Below are 19,999 nucleotides of genomic sequence, written 5' to 3' on the forward strand. Positions count from 1 at the left end.
CCTCAAAAATAGAAAGGCCAGATTAGACTTTGCCAAACAACATGCAAAGAAGCCAGCCCAGTTCTGGAACAGCATGAAACTAAGATCAACCTGTACCAGAATGATGGGAGGAAGAAAGTATGGAGAAGGCTTGGAACGGCTCATGATCCAAAGCACACCACATCCTCTGTAAAACATGGTGCAGGCAGTGTGATGGCATGGGCATGCATGGCTGCCAAAGGCACTGGGCCACTAGTGTTTATTGATGATGTGACTTTTAAGGCAAAGAAGTGGAATATTGAGAAATGGCCAAGTCCATGACCAGATCTCAACCCGATCGAGCTGCATTTCACTTGCTTAAGACAAAACTTAAGGCAGAAAGACCCACAAGCAACAACTGAAGAAGCTGCAATAAAGGCCTGGCAAAGCATCACAAAGGAGGAAACCCAGCGTTTGGTGATGTCCATGGGTTCCAGACTTCAGACAGTCATTGCCTGCAAAAGATTCTCTACGAAGTATTAAAAACAAAACATTTTATTTATGGTAATGTTAATTTGCCCAATTACTTTTGAGCCCCTGAAATGAGGAGGAGGTGTAGAAAAAAAAGGTTGCAATTTCTAAACGTTTCACAGGATATTTTTGTTCAACCCCTTGAATTAAACATGAAAGTCTACACTTCAATTGCATCTGAGTTGTTTCATTTCAAATCCAATGTGGTGACATGCAGAGCCCAAATCATGAAGATTGTGTCACTGTCCAACACCGGCAGCGTGTGGGTGCAAGCTCTGGGGGACAGACCAAAGTCCCAAATAAACAGAAGTAAAAAAATGAGCAGCAACTCGAAAGATTCGGGTGAAAAAGTTGAGTACTTTATTGCCTGTGCAACGTTTCAGCTCCGTCCACTAGAGCCTTTCTCAAGATTGAGTTGCTGCTCATTTTTTGACGCACATATATATATATATATATATATACACACACACACACACACACACACACACACACACACACACACACACACATACATATATATAGTGTGATGGCCTCTTTCTTTAGGATATATCCATATTTCTTCATAAGTCTAGACATATAAATATATCAACAACGTGCGCTTTTCTGAAAAGGATATGAGGATGGAAAACCCATAGGGTGTCATTGAGCCAATCCATGCCATTATCTTGTTGAAGTAGCCGATCATAAGTAACACACATGTACTTGACATCTTCTTCATCGATCCCCCTATTCCATATATCATAAAGAATGCTCATTTCCTCAAACTCTGAACGGGGCTTGAAGACAGACCGTGGAGGAGAAAATTCCGGAGAAGCTAAAATGTCCTCAAACTTCTTTTTGAGTCTCCAATTTCTTGGTTTTTTGAGTTTAGTAAAATCATCCTCCTCCTTTATTTCCTCTCTCCACTGGTTCTCCAACTCTTTTAAAGGGACTTTCTGGTTTATGGCTTCAAAGTTGGGGATATGACAGTTTTCCTCATTCCGGAAGTCTAATGGAACTGTTGCAGGATCTTTAATTCCAAAGACGTCACTAGGCTGTTCAATCATTACAGATTTCCCTAGAGAAATATCTGCCAATACACCCATAGGGAGAGTTTCTGAGTTCTTCTCAAGGGTATCATTTGGTAAGGTGGAAGGTGGGGGCCTTTTAGGTCGTCCAGGCTTCCTCCTACCAGTAGAAGGAAGTGAAGGTGCAGATTCTTCTGTGGTAGGCAACTGGCCTTTTGGTAGCTCTGACTCGCTCTCTTCACTTAATTTCACATCGGAAAGATAGGTTGGCGGCTCAGATGATTCCAGATCATCACCCGTTAACCTGATGTCTTTTTGGTGATCCTCTCTTGGAGGGCTTGCAAATGGGATGGGAGAGGGAATACTATTCATGATTAAGGAAGCACTGGCTGGTTCTTTAAATGATTTTTCATCTGGTTCATCAACTGAGGGTTTCTTACTTGATGGATGACATGGAAAGGTAGCATTAGATTCAGGGAAGATTGGAGTGAAGTTAAAGTCTCTTCCTGGAGTCCTTGGAATACCACTATTTAGTATGCCAGGTGATTGAGAAAGGTAGGAGAATGGGCTTCCAGGAATGTGAGGAGAAATAAGAGTTAAATGATTGCCAGTGAGGGGAGCATCACTACCAGGTGTCGCTGGCACGGTATCGGTGCTCTGGGACTTCTCAAGATGAGAAGGTTTGGCAGAAAATTCCCTACCTGGCGTCCTTGGTAGTTCCTCCTCAGATAGCATTTTTGTGACTGCTAAGTGGCCATGATGTACTGGTAGGTCCACTTCCTTATTATGACTCTGAGTCAAAGGAAGTGCAGTAATAGCTACTTTGGGGACAACTGGAAGAGGAACGTCTGAATCAGAATGACCAGCTGTGTCTCGCCCTGGCGTCCGAGGGCAGAGTACTTCATCTTCTGTAATAAAAGGTGCCAATTTTGCATGCAGTTGTCGTGTGTCAGTGGAAATTTCTTCAGCTTTGCGGATGCTTGATTCCCCAAACGCTCCAGTAGGTGTTAGTGGTCGTATTACATTCTCCTGGGCCTCTATATTTGGACTCTCCAGAACAGGCTCCAAGTGTAGCTCCACGTACACTTCATCGGATTGGTCTTCTGCATTTTAAAAAAACAAACCAAAATGTTATTTGTTAAGTTGAACATCCGGACTGTTGCATTTTACAATATTTTGAGATTTCTCATACAATTTATGAGCATCAGAAAGAAGAGTATTTTATACTTTGTCCTGCTAATTTTATAATGGATTGCATAAGGAAGGAGTACAACAACCGTGATCCGCAGTATACTAGATGCACAAGTGAAATGTATCATAAAGCCTATGGAACAAAGGTGGAAACCAATACTAAACAATTACTTATTTGTTGTCTACATTTATGGACTGAAGTCGGGACTCTTGGTTATAACACAAATTCATCTAATTTGCAGAACATTATTTCGGCAGTATCATTTAGTTAAATCATCTGGTTGAAGCAGAAAATAGAAACAATCTCAGTAAATACTACAAAAGGAATTGTAAAATCACCATATGCGTAAATCTAGTAATTTTTTTCCAATTTTAGCCTTGAGGACAGAGCAATTGTTTTTAAATTTCCCTCTTTGCATCCCGACGCTCATAACGCTTTTATTTTTTGTACGACGTAGTTGTATGAGACTTTGTTTTTTGCGGGACGAGTTGTACTTTATAAACGTACCATTTTTTGGTACAAATACATTATCGTTTAATTTCTATACATTTTTAATTAGATTAAAATGCAGAAAAAAAGCAGTTGTGCAGCAGTTTTAATATTTTTTTTTTTACACCATACACCGATCATAATAAATAATGTTATACATTTGTTGTACAGGTTGTTACGGTCGTGGCGATACTAAATATGTCTATATTATTTCATGTTTTGGGACTTATATTTTAAAAAGTTGATTTATTATAAAAAATGTGTGTTTCTGTGTATTTTATTTACTTTTTTATTTATTTATTTACCATTATTTTTTTTTTACATTCATTTAACTTTTTTTTTTTAATCCCATAAAGGGATTTATCATTTTTATTTTTATTTTGTAACTGTAATGTACTGGCATAGATCTATATGCCAGTACATTAGCCTGTTACTGATCGTACACAGGCAGTTGTTAGGGCATACCTCAGTATGCCCTAACAACAGGAAATATGTTCAGACAGCTCTGGGGTCCTTCACTGGACCCTGGACTGTCTGGCCATACGAGTTGTGGACTTTGATCGCGTCACAGTTATTTTCTGTGACGCGATCAATGTGCAGTCCCCTCTCCTTGAACGCCGCGATCAGCTGTCATCGCGGCGTTCAAAGGGTTAACAGCGGAGAGAAGATGTTTCTCTCCTCTCCGCTGTCAGAGCGGGGCCGTGGCTGTGTATTACAGCCGTTGCCCCGCTCTCGATCGCACACACAGAGACGGCACAGACGGCTGTCACACAGGACGAGTATGCTCGTCCTAATGCGCGAAGTGCTCGCCGCTCAGGACGAGCATACTCGTCCTGTGTTGGCAACCAGTTAAATACATTTTACTTTGAAATAACATTTACTTTTTGTTCTAAAGTCAATGATAGATTCTGCTTTTTCTCAACCTGCCAGATACTAAATGAAATTTTAAGTCGTGTATTACCTTGATTTGACGGTGATGGAGCTTTTTCCATATCCTTTACATCATCCACTTCTATAGGCCTCTCTGGCAGTTCCTTGCTGGCGGTGTCTGGTTCTAACAAATCTTTGGAATAAACTGCTGGGGTTTCCAATTCACTGTTTTTCACAGCTAAAACTTCCTCCACAGTGGATGGGGCAGGATCTTCCACACCTTCACCCATTGACTCTTCCACCACCGAAGCTTTGGTTGGACTACTTTGTCCCGAAAGTCCTTTGAAAACGTCATCTTCACCATCCATATCATCAAGTAGTTCTATATCGATTTCCTCTTCTTGATCGTCCTCATACTCAGATTCATCCTCTTCATCTTCCTCCTCATCATCATCTTCAGAATCAGAACTAGATTCATACTCTGAAGACTCGTCACTTTCATCAGAGGAATCGGCTTCAGCTTTAGAGTAGGCAACACTGGTTGCATCTTCAACGGAAAAAAATAAAAAATAAAGTCAATATGGTAGGCAAGCTTTCAAACATGACCCCAGACTTGTTTAGTATACATTAATTATTGTATATGATACTCCATTTCAGCCTCCTTCCACAGCACATGAAAGAGAGTCCATAAAGTTATGCTCAGTGTCCAAAGTATGACCCCCATTTTAGTTTTATATGTATTTTCCAACTACCCACATATACACAGCCTCTGAATATGGATGATAACCAACCACATATTGAATTTTTTTAGGAAAGTAAAATTGGTGGCGGGGATAAGATGATTATTGTATGTTCTGGGTAACTTACATTTTGCGTTATATGAACGTAATAAATGCATGAGCACCTAACGCTCATACAAAAAGGTGTTGTGCCATGTCTAATACTGGTACTTATGTGTTGTAATGCCATGGGACTGCACCATTAGCCTGTTATGTGGATTGGGCAGGAAGGGGCTAAGTTCATTAATGTTCAGAGACCAATTTAAATTCCACAAGTGAGTTTTGATGCCAAAAGGAACAGTCCCTGTAGTTGATGTCCCTGTTAGGCCCCAAGCACAGGACCGTAATTTGGATCCGTAATTGCAGATCAAAATACGGGTCCATTCATTTCTACGGCCAACGGACATTTATGGGAAGGTGTCCGGGTCGTAGACATGTCCTATTTTTTGAATTCACGAACCGTGGTCCTATCCTTTATAATGGGAGAACGGCCCGCAGGTGACTGTCCACGGCCGCCCCTGCCCAGACTCACAGACCGTGATTACGGCTACGGCCGTGTGCATGGGGCCTTGGACCAGACAGAATCTGGATACTGCTTACTGGACATATTGTAGCTTGTATAATCCCCTAGAGTAGGATCACTAAAAGTCAAAAAGCATTCTTTTAATACAAGACTTTTTTTTTTTTAAATAAGGAGAAGAAACCCAATGTTTTTCCATTACAATTAATTACCATCATCTGAGTCTTGCTCCTCATTCCCACTTGTTTCCACATCATCATCCTCCTCATCTTCAACATAAAGCTGACAAGAAAAACCAAGAGTACATCAAAATGTATTTCTGAAATATCGAACATCTATCAACCGAAATACACATCTTCAATGCATATAAAAGTATTAAAGTATTTACGCCTCTTAAACCCTTTCATGCTTTACTGTAAAACACGGATTCACTGTAGATTTAAATCAGGGTTTTTTGACACTAACAAAAAATAAAAAAGTACTCTACATAAACATCCCTACATTTTTCAGCATTAACTTTCACATTGTCACACCCTTCCAGGGGCCTGCTGCAGAGCAACATCCCCACATCATTATACTTCCACCGCTTGTAAGCATTTTTTTTTTTTAGTAAATGAATTTATTTTAAGCAATGTTTAAAATCACTTTTATTTAAAAAAAAACAAACCAGTTTTTACTTTTTAAGATACATTTTCTGTGTATCCTGTATAGATAGAAGCTGTAATGTTCCGTCTCAGCCGATTTGGCCATTTCAGCTGAACTGTCGCTTACAAGGGTTTACATGGGCTTTAAAAATGTGCCTAAATCAGGAATATGATTTGTCAAAACTAAAATTCTTTAAATTTTAGATGCTTTATCTAAAACAAAACATCACAACATAACAAAGAAGGACACACAAGGAAGGAAAAAGCATACTACAGCAGCTCCTGAAAATACTGATAATATAATAGCCTGCAAAACTGTAATAGGATGCCGAAGTGTAAAAAACTGGAAAGATTAGAACAGGATAACACATACCTTACTGGAGATGGCACCAATGGAGTCCTCATCCCGCGCCTCGTCTTTTTCAGACGAAGTGTCCTCCTTATCAGAGGGCTCTTCTGCTTCACTTTCCACCTCATCTTCCCCCTCACTGTCGAGGGGTATGGCTGGCCTTTTCCGGACAGTAACAGAATCTGGGTCTTTCTTAGTTGGGTCCAATGTAACATCTTTTTCTCGTTCACACTCTAAAAGGAGGGAAGCAGGTCAAAATTATTAATTTATTTTTCGGTTTACATAAATATATATTTCAGATCATGTCCAGTGCGGTGGGGATTACAGGGTGTGTGTACCTTTGAACTCTCTTTTGAGAGGTCACGAGTGACCACTTCATTCTAGGTGTGGCTTGCAGCTCAGAGACCTTACCAATGCCATCTTTTGAGATGTCAGAAGATATTTAAATGTGCACAAACACTTTAAATGGTCACTAATTTTTCAACAAACTTTGCATGAATCAATAGTACAAGTGAAACAAACTTTTTAATATATTTTATTAGCGAGAAAATGCCTTTTTCTCCTCTCATCAGGCACTTCTTTTTTACTCATTAATTTTTTTTTATTCATATATAAAACATTTAATACAAAAATTCCATGGATGTACGTGTAAATACACAAGACACGTAACACAAAAGAAAAAAAAAAAAAGAAAAAGAAAAAAAGGAGGAGCACACGTACCACAACACACCATTAACGTATAAAAAAAATATACATCCTATCATCTATAATGGCTAGAAGGAAACAATAAGTGAATTTCGAATCACATTATTTTGGCTAAGTAGGTAGAAGACCAAGGTTCCCAATAGAACATGAGATGTTATCCATCTATAGCATAGGGAGATCTTTACAAGATCAATGTGTAGTAAGGCGAATTCTGGGGAAGGAGGTAGTGAAGAGGAGGTAACAATTGATAACTGGAAAACCAAATTCCAGCAGGCTTGGATTTGCGGCCTCTTTTACCACAACCCCTCCAACACATAGAGGAATAATCTGGATATATATGAGAGAGTCTATCTGGGAAAAGGTACCATCTCATGTGCATCTTTTTTATTTGTTCTAAATGATTGATGCAAGGGGAGGTACGAGTTTACCATATAGACGCCTTTTGCCATTGGTCAACAGAAAACTTCTTATTTAAAGAGACTGTCACCAGATTATAAGTGCCCTATTTCCTATATAATGAGATGGGCGCTATAATGTAGGTGACAGCAGTGCTTTTTATTTAGAAAAATAATCTATTTTTACCACGTTAGGAGAGATTTTAGCTTTATGCTAATTAGCTTCTTAATGCCCAAGTGGGCGTGTTTTTACTTTAGACCAAGTGGGCGTTGTACAGAGGAGTGTATGACGCTGACCAATCAGCGTCATGCACTTCTCCCCATTCATTTAGTCAGCGCATAGTGACACTGCGTTGTTCGCTGTGTGCCGTCTTATACTGACACATTAACGTTACTGAAGTGTTTAGACAATGAGTAGACATTCCTTCCAGCCAGGATGCGATGTCTATTCCCAATCCCTGCACTTCGTTAACGTTTCTGTGGTACTTACAGCAGAGCAAAGCGTAATCTCGCTGTAACCTTGACATTGTGTGTGTGTGTGTGTGTGTATGTGTGTATGCGTGATGAGGTAATACACAGGGATGATGGGGGTTATACACAGGGATGATGGGGGTTATACACAGGGATGATGAGGTAAAACACAGGGATGATGAGGTAAAACACAGGGATGATGGGGGTTACATATAGGTTGTCTACAGGTATGGTGGAGTTATATCATCCCTGTGTATAACCCCCCATCATCCTTGTATATTACATCATCCCTGTTTATAATCCCATCATCCGTGTGTGTATAACCACAACATCCCTGTGTATTACCCCCACATTCCTGTATATAACCCCCTTCCCCTGTGTGATTATTACCGGGTGTGTGTGACAGTGCAGGGAGCTGGGTGACTGTAATTAGAGGAGGGAATGACCTGTGAACATTAAGGGGCGTGGCAGTATGCAAATAGATGAGATGCTGCGGAGGAAGGAAGGGGGGTTGTAAGCGGTCTCCTCAGATGCAGCAAGGGATCATGGGTATGGTGGGTTACAAGACAGGAAACAGCCAGGACCAGAAGCAAGGGATGTAAACAAACAGAAAGAGCAGCTGCGACCATTGAGATCAAACAGAAACTGGTTAGAAAGTATGTAGGGGGTTGTAAGGAGGGCAAGCCATGACTGGGGGTCACTTTTTAGAAAATATTTTTTTCCTGGCCAACCCCTTTAAGGATTGTGTGTCAGAAAGACACCAAACGAATAAATGTAAGAAGAAGAAGATGATAATATAGTAGAAAACATGCATGCGAGAAATTCTCTGGATACAGTAAGATTTTTAAAAACAACCTTATAATAGTTACTATAAAAGAATAGTTTTGGCTCGCATCTTTTCTACTATATTATCTTCTTCTTACATTTATTCTTACAATGAATTACGGACTACAAAACTACTAGTGTAAAGTTAAAGGGGTTGTCCACTACCGGACAACTGATGCATTATTCACCGGACAGGTCATCAGTATATCATCGGTACGGGTCCGACACCCAGACCCCGCAACGATCATCCGCACCAGTGGCCTGCGGGCACCGGACGTTATTGCCCGTTATGCCATGTACGGCGCCTGAAGTAGTTATCTCCGTACATAGTATAGTGGTCGTGCTGCAGAACTGCAGCTCTGCTCTTATTCACTTGAAAAGGAGCAGGGCTGCAGTACTGCAGTTCGGCCACTATTCCGTGGTCGGAGCCAACTGCTTCCAGGCATGTACGTCCGGTGCCTGGTGGCAGCCAGAGCGGCTTAACGGTGTAGGGTTTGGGTGTCGGACCCCCACAGATCATGTATTGATGACCTATTCGGTGGTCATCAGTTGTCCGGTAGTGGACAACCACTTTAAGTACATAAACACCGAAAAAGGCCATACTTACAAATGGACACAGCCAGGTCAGAAATGCTGATGAAAGGGCGAGCAGGTGCTTTAAATAATAATAGCCACTCCCACTAGTCTTGAGGGGAGTGGTGTGTGGTGCATGGGATGTGTAGTAAGAAATAATAAATGAATAGTGTGTGTGCAAGTGTAATACTATAAGTGAAATATAGGGGGCAGTAATGAGTGAAGTGCCTCAATAGAAATAAATGGATAATGGGGTGCAAGTGAGTGAAACATGGAGGGATAGTGTGTACGTCATGAGGCACAACGTGTATAGCCAGGTAGAAGCCTATTTGTGACGCCTTGATAGTTCATAGAGCGGGCTACCCTGCTTCCTATGCCAAACAACAACACACCATGCTCTCCCAGCATCAAAGACCCGGCTGTGTCCAAGAGAAGCGAATATAAGTAATAATGAAAAATACCTGGGGTATTAGTGATCATTTTGGCCAAAAGGACGCAAGCTCTTAAGTACATAGTTAATACAACACAACAAGCTCCATAAAACGATAGAAATAGGATATTTATAAACTGGAATTGCTAACCTTCATCCTCATCTAGAGTTGTTGACAGACGAATCCTTTTCGGTTCTCCATCCAGTCCAGATTCAGGAGGTTCCTTCCTCTTCACCTTATTGATAAACACAAGTAAAACATTCATAATACAGAAATGATAGGGATTATAAAATCACTTGACAGAAACTTCTAGGCGCATCAGCACGCAGCTTCGTACATGTAAGAAAATTAGTCGAGTATTAGCCCATGAAAGTGCTTATTTATGAAATAAGGGGTACACTTTACAAATTGCAAAAAAATAATATAAAAAAAGTTGCACTACTTTTTTTTATACAAGTGCAGAATTCCAGTTGTAAAGCTACATACTCTCATACTCTTGCATTCATCTCCTACTTTTTGCTAACATAATGCTGTGCTACAGCTGCCCATAAACACGATTTTTAAATATTTAGTTACCTTGAATGAGGGTAGACGAATTGCACCACGCAAGCCAATGCCCAGTCCTATCCCTTCAAAGCCCAGTCCTTCTCCCTTGTTCCAGCTGTCTAACAAGCTTGATGTTATTTGGTCCCTTGGCTTTGGTTTCTCTTCATCTTTTCCATCCCCAGATTTGACTGGTGTCAGAGATTGCTGTTATGAAAGAATAGGAGATTGTAGAAGTTGCATTTTTTAAAAAGGAATGCATCCGTTTTGCATTTCAACTTGCCCGATACGTTGCTACCATGGAAAATTAGTGCTCAGACTAGACTGGCAGCAGACTATACCCCCTATAAAAACAAACATGCACACTTGCCCAAATCATGCATTTTTATTCAGAAGTTGGGGGGAGAGGGATGTCAACTGACAGTAGACTAGCGTTGGTTTTGCGGTCCGCAAATCTGCAGGTCCGTGCGGTCCAAAAAACCCTTGTTGTGCATCCATGGGTCATCCGGGCTCACGGATCCACAATTCACCAGTATTGGTGAATCTGCAAATGCGGACCGTAAATGGACTTGTCTTGAGTGTTTGCGTTCCACAATCGTGGCTCCGGAACCGATCCATGTAAATCACGGTCGTGTGCATGGGGCATTAGAAAAGAATGGGTCCGCAATTTAACCGCAAGAACGTGGATAAATTGCGGCGGCAAAAATCCGGTCGTGTGCATGAGGCCTAACACGTGTAGATACGCCGCAGAAAGTCCTCAAAGTTTCCTTCCTATGTGAATCCAGCCTAAGGCCTTATCACACAGCGCAGATTTGTTGCAGATTTTTAGCAAATGTAGCATATAAATAAAACATGCAGGGAATTTTAAATTCCCTACCTTTGCATTGCAAATTCATCAACAGACTACAAGGTTTCGCTATTAGCCAACTGCCGTCTATAAATGGACTCTGGATTACAGGCTATGACAAAAGAGTCAGTCAGGCAAAAAAAATTATAAAAAACAGCTAGAAATATAAAAATTGTTCTGCTATCTTCCATACTTTTCATCAGGACACTCTTCACACTAAGGCCCCCTTGCACACAAGAAAGAAATACTGCGAAATTGTCGTTGGGAAATTCCGCAGCAGTTTGGTCCTGTGTGGAGGAGACCTAAACAGGAACGATTCGAACTAATAAAAATAATAACTAATACAGCAAGAGAGAACGTGCATTTTTTCTTAAATAACTATAAAAGCTATTTAACGTTTTTGTTAATTTATTTTCATTTTTCTGCCAAAGTAAAACATTATATCCTAGACAGAGACACATTATACATCACAGTTTGTAACACTTTTCCAGTGGAACGGACATATAAAAAAAAGATTTTAAATGAAGTAACACTTACCTTTGCTAAACGCTCCTTTTTATCCCACCACTCATCAAATGCCCTGAATGCCACAACCTCAACCATTTTGCGGTTCAAATCTCTTTTCATTATGGCTTTAAGTTCCTTAACAATGACCAATAGAACCCCATCCACTGTGGCCTTGTGTGGATCCTCCTTCTTGTGTTCATAGCCTGGTGGTGGCACAGATGGGTCAAACGGTGGCCAATGCTGTCCCCGTGTAATATGTGTAGAAATGTCAAAGGGACGGTAGGGATGCTGGCCAAACTGCATGGAATTACCCAAGAAATGATGGTAAGGGTATGAGTTTTGTCCCTGCATCATGCGACTGAGCATTTGAGTCTGCATTTGAAAGGACATAGGCATTCCGCCCCATTGTGTACCAAGAGCACTCATCATGTCGCCTTGCATCATGGGAAACATACCTTGATGGAATGGTGGTGGGGGAGGCAAAATGTGTGGTGGAGGTACCCCTGGTGGGGCAGGTAGGGGAGGAGGGGGCACGGTGACTGAAGGGTGGGTTGGTGGAGGAGGTGGAGGGAGAGGTGGTGGCATGGGAAACCCAGTCTGTGGTGGTGGTGGTAGTGGCGGAAATCCGGGAGGCATAATAGGAATGACCGAAGTTGTTACTGCTGAATTAATGACAATAGATGTGGCACAATCTTCACTATTGATGGGAGAAGTGTTCATTTCGTCGTCGGAAATCTCCATGTCCTCTCCAGAAGAATTATGATCCTATGTAAACAAACAGGCATGGGTCAGTAAACCACACATCTACAACATTCAATCATCTTATATTCACACACTATTCAGGATTGTAGAATAACTAAAGAACCAGACTCCAACAGTCAAAGGAATTTACACCTGCAATTTCCCCAGAGGTTGCGAAACAAGACAAGAACTAAAAAAACAGCAATTACTGACAACACCTGTCACATGCTAAGAAATCTTCAAATTTCACCGAGCCCTTGTGTTGGTGCAGTTGCCCTTGGCCCGTTTTTCACAGCATCCGATAGTTTTCACGGACCAATTCACTTTAGCGGGAGAATCAGGTTCGTGAAAACTGACCCGATTCTCAAATCCGTGGAAAGATAGAACTCGTCCTATCTTTCCACGGATCACTGGTGGGACCTGGCCGGCGCACACTGTCGTGTACATGAGGCATTAGAAGGCAGCTGGTCCCTATTGTTGTAACTTCACAAAGCACAGAGGCTGTACCATAATCTGAATACAAACTAAGTGCACCAGCTATACCATGTTATGCACCTACTGTCTCTTTCCCCTCATAGATTGTAAGTCCTCGTGTGCCCGGCCTGCTCTCCTTCTGTACCAGTCTGTCACGAAGTAAGCTCATGTTTATTGTACTTGCTTGTTTTTATGGTTTAATCACATTCTGTCATTAACACCAAAATACCGAAGCTATTTTAGCCCCTTCCCGCCGCAGCCCTTTTTCAGATTTTCATTTTCGTTTTTTCCTCCCCACATTCCAAAGGCCATAACGCCTTTATTTTTCCGTCGATATAGTTCTCTGAGGGCTTGATTTTTGCGGGAGGAGTTGTAGTTTTTCGTAGCACCATTTACTTTGCCATATAATGTACTAGGAAACGGGAAAAAAATTATTTGTGGGGTAGAAAATTAAAAAAACAGCGATTCCGCCATGTTTTTTTGCGCGCCATTTTTACGGAATTGACTGTGCAATTAAAACAACATGTTAATTTTATTCTGTGGGTCAATCCGATTACGCCAATACCAAATATGTGTAGTTTTTTCTATATTTTACAAGTAAAAACCTAAGTGTAAAAAAGAAAATTAATTTTGTTTCGCCAAATTCCGAGAGCCATAACTTCTTTATTTTTCCGTCGATTAAGTGCTATGAGGGCTTATTTTTTTGCGGGATAAGCTGTAGTTTTTAATAATACAATTTTGGTCTAAATGTGACGGTTTGATCACTTTTTATTTCATTTTTTGTGGGAGATGAGGTGAGCAAAAAATAGACATTCTGGCGTTTACAATTTTTTTTTTTTTACGCCGTTCACCGTGCGGGTTAAATAATGATATATTGTGATAGTTCAGACTTTTACGGACGCGGCGATACCAATTATGTTTATTTATTACATTTTTTACTATGCTCTAGGTGGAAAATGGGAAAAGGTTTTTTTTTTGAAATTTTAATTTTTTTTTTTACACAAAAAAAAAACTTTAACTAATTTTTACATTTTTTATTAGTTCCTCTAGGGGACTTCAACCAGCGATCGTTAGATCGCTTGCACAATATACTGCAATACTAATGTATTGCAGTATATCGTGATTCTGACAGTCTCCCATGAAGCCCTGCCGGAGGCAGAGCTTCATAGGAGTACCAAGATGGCGGACCTGGGCGACTTAGTCGGGCCCCCAGGCAGCCGTGCGAACCTACAGCTCCCCCCGATCTTGCCGCGGGGGGGGGGGGGGCGTTGAGACGTTACAGGGGGTCGCCCCCCTGTTTTTAGTAATTTTAATTCCTCGATCTCTATTGAACGCGGCATTTAACGGGTTAAACAAGCGGGATCGCGCTAAAACGCGATCCCGCTCGTAACCCGGAAGTGTCGGCTGTAACATACAGCCGACACACTCGCTCTATGGAGCGGACTCAGCCCGTGAGCCGGCTCCATATTCCCCCACACGGCGTGCGCCGCATATATACGGCGGATGTCGGGAAGGGGTTAAACCTTAATCCCTTCCCGCTGTGGCCACTTTTGACCTTCCTGACAGAGCCTCATTTTTAAAATCTGACATGTTTCACTTTATGTGGTAAGAACGACGGAATGCTTTTACATATCCAAGCGATTCTAGGATTGTTTTCTCTTGACACATTGGACTTTGTTAGTGGTAAAATTTGGTCGATATATTCAGTAATTAATCGTGAAAAACACCTATATTTTGCGAAAAATTGCAAAAATTAGCATTTTTCTGAATTTTAACGTATCTGCTTGTAAGACAGGCAGTTATACCACACAAAATTGTTGCTCATTAACATCCGCCATATGTCTACTTTAGATTGGCATAGTTTTTTGAACATCCTTTTATTTTTCGAAGACGTTACAGGGCTTAGAACTTCAGCAACAATTTCTCAAATTTTCTAGAAAATTTCAAAAGGCTATTTTTACAGGGACCAGTTCAGTTGTGAAGTGGCTTTGAGGGGCCTATACAATACAAACCCCGATAAGTCACCCCATTTTAAAAACTGCACCTCAAAGTATTCAAAACAGCATTTAGAAAGTTTCTTAACCCTTTAGACGTTTCACAAGAATTAAAGCAAATTCGAGGTGACATTTACAAATTTTTTTTTTTTTTGCAGAAATAAATTTTTAACCCCTTCCCGCCGCAGCTCTTTTTCAGATTTTCATTTTCATTTTTTCCTCCCCACCTTCCAAAAGCCATAACATCTTTATTTTTCCAGCGATATAGTACTAGGAGGGCTTGATTTTTGCGGGACAAGTTGTAGTTTTTCATAGCACCATTTATTTTGCCATATAATGTACTAGGAAACGGGAAAAAAATATTTATTTGTGGGGTAAAAAAAACAGAAAAAAAAAACAGCGATTCCTCCATGGTTTTTTAATTAGAACAACAAGTTAACTTTATTCTGCGGGTCAATACGATTACGGCGATACCAAATATATATAGTTTTTTCTATATTTTACTACTTTTACAAGTAAAAACCTAAGTGTAAAAAAGAAAATTTATTTTGTGTCGCCAAATTCCGAGAGGCATAACTTTTTTCTTTTTCCGTCGATTAAGTGGTATGAGGGCTTATTTTTTGCGGGATAAACTGTAGTTTTTAATTATACCATTTTGGTGTACATGCGACGGTTTGATGACTTTTTATTTCATTTTTTGTGGGCGATTAGGTGACCAAAAAATAGAGATTCTGGAGTTTACTATTTATTTTTACGGCGTTCACCGTGCGGGTTAAATAATGATATATTGTAATAGTTCCGACTTTTACGGACGCGGCAATACCAATGATGTATATTTATTTATTTTTTACTATGCTCTAGGGGGAAAAATTTAAAAAGGGGGGTTTTTAGAACGTTTTCATTTTTATAATTTTTTTTTTTTTACACAAAAAAAACCCCAAAAACTTTATTTAACTCATTTTTACTTTTTTTATTAGTCCCCCTAGGGGACTCCAACCAGCGATCGTTAGATCGCTTGCACGATATACTGCAATACTAATCGTGACACTAATCGTGATTCGGTCAGGCATCTATTAACTCTAAAGGGATTAATAGGTGCACAAAAGATGGCAGATCTGGGGGACTTCATTAGGCCCCCAGGCAGCCATAGCAACCATCACCCCCCCCCCCCCACGATTGCGTTGCGGGGGGCGCGATGAGCTGTTAGATGGGGTCGCCCCCCTCTTTTTAACGATTTAAATGCTGCGGTCACTCGTTACTCTGAAGTGTCAGCTGTAACAAACAGCCGACACCGGCATCGTATGGATCGGGTTCTCTCAGTGAGCCCGCTCCATACTTCCCCTACCCGACTTTGGCGTATAGATACGTCAAATGTCGGGAAGGGGTTAATTCATTTATTTATTTTTTAACCCAAAGTTTTACCAGAGAAACAACTCCATATTTATTGCCCAGGTTCTGCAGTTTTAGGAAATATCCCACATGTGGCCCTAGTGCGGTAATGGACTGAAGCACCGGCCTCCGAAGCAAAGAACAACTTAGAGAATTTTGTGGTCTCCTTTTTATTAGAATATATTTTAGGCACCATGTTGGGTTTGAAGGGCTCTTGCGGTGCCAAAACAGTGGAAATCCTCCTAAAGTGAACCCGTTTTGGAAACTACACCCCTTAAGGAAATTATCTAGGGGTATAGTGAGCATTTTAACCCCACAGTATTTTTGCAGAAATTATTGGAATTAGGCCGTGAAAATAAATATCTACATTTTTTTTTTAAAATAAAATGTAGGTTTAGCTATTTTTTTCTCATTTCCACAAGGACTAAGGCCTCATGCACACGACCGTAGCCCGACCGTAGCCGTGTGCACGCCCGTGATTTTCGTGTCGGCCGGCTGCGGACTGTCAGCGGACTGTCAGCCGCAAGCCGCCCGCACATGCACATGGCCGGGCCATTGTTTTCAATGAGCCCGGACCGCAACTCCGGACCATAATAGGACATGTCCGTACTTTCTGCGGTCCGGGTTCCCGGGCCGTGCACGGACCGCAAAAACTACGGTCGTGTGCACGGCCCCATAGAAAAGAATGGGTCCGCAATTCTCCCGTGGATTTGCGGGGGAATTGCGGACGCAAAAACACGGTCGTGTGCATGAGGCCTAAAAGGAGAAAAAGCACCACAACATTCGTAAAGCATTTTCTCCAGAGTAAAAAAAAATACCCCATATGTGGTCATAAACGAGGGCAGGGTATGTTTACACGATTAACAAAATACGCCTGAAAATATGGAACGGTTTTCAAGGGAAAACAGCTCCTGATTTTCAGACGGTTTTTGAGCAACTCGCGTTTTTCGCAGCGTTTTTTACGGCTGTTTTTGGAGCCGTTTTCATTGGAGTCTATGAGAAAACTGCTCCAAAAACGTCCCAAGAAGTGTCCTGCACTTCTTTTGACGAGCCGTCATTTTACGCGCCGTATTGTGACAGCGATGCGTAAAATGACAGCTCGTCTGCACAGAACATCGTAAGACCCATTGCAAGCAATGGGCAGATGTTTGCCGACGTATTGGAGCCGTCTTTTTAGGCGTAATTCGAGGCCTAAAACGCCTCCATTACGCATGAAAAGAGGTCGTGTGCACATACCCTAACAGTGAACTACAGTAAATTTATACTAAAACTGCAGAAAAAAAATTGCTAGATATATCTAAAACTAAATTAACTTTTCTAACGGTAGTGTATGCTACCCGAACCCCCTACCTAAACCTAATTACTATTCGATTTTTTACTGTTTTAGAAAAAAAAAAAACATGCACCAGAAAAGATGCTGATCAGCGATGTGCGTCACTGATCAGCACTTTGCGCAGGATGCACACTACGGTAAAGGGCGAATGAAAAAACATGAAAAGACCAAAAAAACCTGTGTCAACAAATTTCCACAGATGATGATCACTAATCAGCAGTCTGTGGCCACAGGGTACACACAGGAAGATGGTGCAAATTTATAATTGAAAAAAATAAAAAATTCCTGGACCAAAAATTAAGCACAAATGCCAATCAGTGATGGCGGTCACTAATCGGCGCTCAGCGGCCGCAGGACAAACACGGGTAATTGGTGACGGTGAAAAAAGGCAAGAAAAAAAAAAAGAAGTACCAGAAAATAATCTGCGGGGGGAAAAAAAAACCACAGATGCTGATCAGCGATGGCGGTCACTAACCAGCACTTCGTGGGCGCAGGACTCTCCCTGTCCTTGGGCCTGTCAAAGGGCCAAAAAAATTTATCTGATCACAAAAAAAAAAAAAAAAAAAAAAAAAAAAAAAGGAGAACAATTGTGATCAGACAGCAGCAGCAATATAAAAAAAAAAAAAGATCTTATTTTTTACACAGTAGTGCGATCTGCACTACAAATCCCAGCCAAGCACACACAGACAGTCTCTCAACCGCTCTGCACGCTGCTTCAAACCGGAATGGCGGCGTGCAGAGCGGTGTCAGTAATCAAAACACCCGCCGATGCTCTGATTGGTCGTCCAATCAGAGCACCCCTAGAGGTGGCATCACTGCCACCTCCCTAGACGACGTTGGTGGTGATGGGTGCAGTCTCAGACAGCATCAATCAGCACCGTCCAACTCTGCCCTGTGACTCCAGGGCACAGTTAACAAAAATGCCTGCGATTGGCCGGTCAAAATTGAACGAACAATAGCAGCGATCGTCAATGCAGGGTGGGTCAAAACGGCACCCTGGGCGTGTAGTAGAGATGGGACAGCAGCCATCTTTACTTTGTCACGGTGCAATTAGCACCGGTGATCACTTCCCGCTGCACAGTACCTATACGGCGCTTTGCGGGAAGCACCTCCCAACAGCGCCGTATATCGTCGCATTCAAAGAGCTCTAACTTTTTTATTTTTCCGTCTACGTAGCTGTACAAGAACTTGTTTTTTGCGGGACAAGTTGTATTTTTTTTTAATAGCACCATTTTGGGGTACATATAAAATGTATTGATTAACCTTCATTAAACTTTTTGGGTGGGGTAATGGAAAATAAAACCCTGATTACGGCGATACTATATTTATACAGGGTTTTTTTTTATGTTTTACTAGTTTCACACAGTAAAAACACTTTTTTTTCAAAATTATTTATTTTTGTATCACCCTATATGAGGAGCCATAACTTTTTTATTTTTCCGCCGATGCAGCTGTATGAGGGCTTTTTTGTTGCGGGATGACTTTTCGTTTTTATTGGTACCATTTTGGAGTACATGCGACTTTATGATCAATTTTTATTACATTTTTTAAGGCAGGATAAACATAAAACAGTAATTCTGGCATTGTTTTTTATTTTATTTTTTACGCCGTTTACCGTGCAGATTAAATAATGTCAAAATTTTATAGTTAGGGTCAATACAGACGCGGTGATACCAAATGTGTAATTTTTTTTTTACCTTTTTCATAATAAAGCCTTTTGTAAGGGGAAAAAGTGGGTTTTACATTTTGTTTACTTAGGATTTTTATTTATTTATTAACTTTATTAAGCCTTTGTTTTAACTTTTTTTTTTTTTTACTATGCGATCATTTGATCGCATTTGTAATACACTGCAATACTTCTATATTGCAGTGTATTATGTATGTCAGTGTAAAACTGACGGGCATCTGCTAGGGCACACCCCCGGCATTGCCTAACTGGCATTTACTAAAGGCAGACCTGGGGGCCTTTGTTAGGCCCCCCTGGCTGCCATGAAAACCATCAGCATCCTGCGATTGCATTGCGGGGTTCCGATGGGGTGAGAGAGGGAGCCCCCTTCCTCTAATTAATTTACCATCTGTGCACAGACTTCCTTCATGGTGCCTACCTTTCCATAGACCAAGTCACCAACCCAGCAGAACTGGCTGAGGATTATGTGAAACACGAAGACCTTACTACGTAAAAAAAATATTTTTAAATGAAGACTAAAAGTTAAAATATATGCACAATATATTTTCAGCTAGGTTGAACTTTAGCATGTAAAAAAATAAATAAAATCATATGCATCAGCCTACAGAGCTAACCTCTAAATGGACATATGGATATGGAGAACTGGTTATTCCGAAGTGAAGGCTTAATTTTTTTTAATGAATATTGAACATATTACAAATTATTAGTTTAATGATGTAAATACTTTTTTTTAAATTACTTTTCT

General features: G+C 40.8%; 1 protein-coding gene across 2 annotated transcripts in view; it reads right to left on the reverse strand.

Annotated features, from left to right (window-relative positions):
- Positions 1-19,999, reverse strand: part of SETD1B (SET domain containing 1B, histone lysine methyltransferase) — a 74,389-nt gene that overhangs the window by 16,376 nt on the left and 38,014 nt on the right. For both annotated transcript variants that reach the window (XM_075834325.1, XM_075834318.1), the window contains exons 7-13: positions 11,667-12,401; positions 10,316-10,489; positions 9,890-9,974; positions 6,364-6,572; positions 5,559-5,628; positions 4,139-4,594; positions 1,106-2,599 (exon numbers count right to left, since the gene is read on the reverse strand). In XM_075834325.1, the coding sequence (XP_075690440.1) occupies positions 1,106-2,599; positions 4,139-4,594; positions 5,559-5,628; positions 6,364-6,572; positions 9,890-9,974; positions 10,316-10,489; positions 11,667-12,401 (3,223 nt within the window). The remainder of the gene's footprint in view (positions 1-1,105; positions 2,600-4,138; positions 4,595-5,558; positions 5,629-6,363; positions 6,573-9,889; positions 9,975-10,315; positions 10,490-11,666; positions 12,402-19,999) is intronic.

Source organism: Rhinoderma darwinii, chromosome 1 (genome assembly GCF_050947455.1).
Source record: "Rhinoderma darwinii isolate aRhiDar2 chromosome 1, aRhiDar2.hap1, whole genome shotgun sequence".
Taxonomy (NCBI): domain Eukaryota; kingdom Metazoa; phylum Chordata; class Amphibia; order Anura; family Rhinodermatidae; genus Rhinoderma; species Rhinoderma darwinii.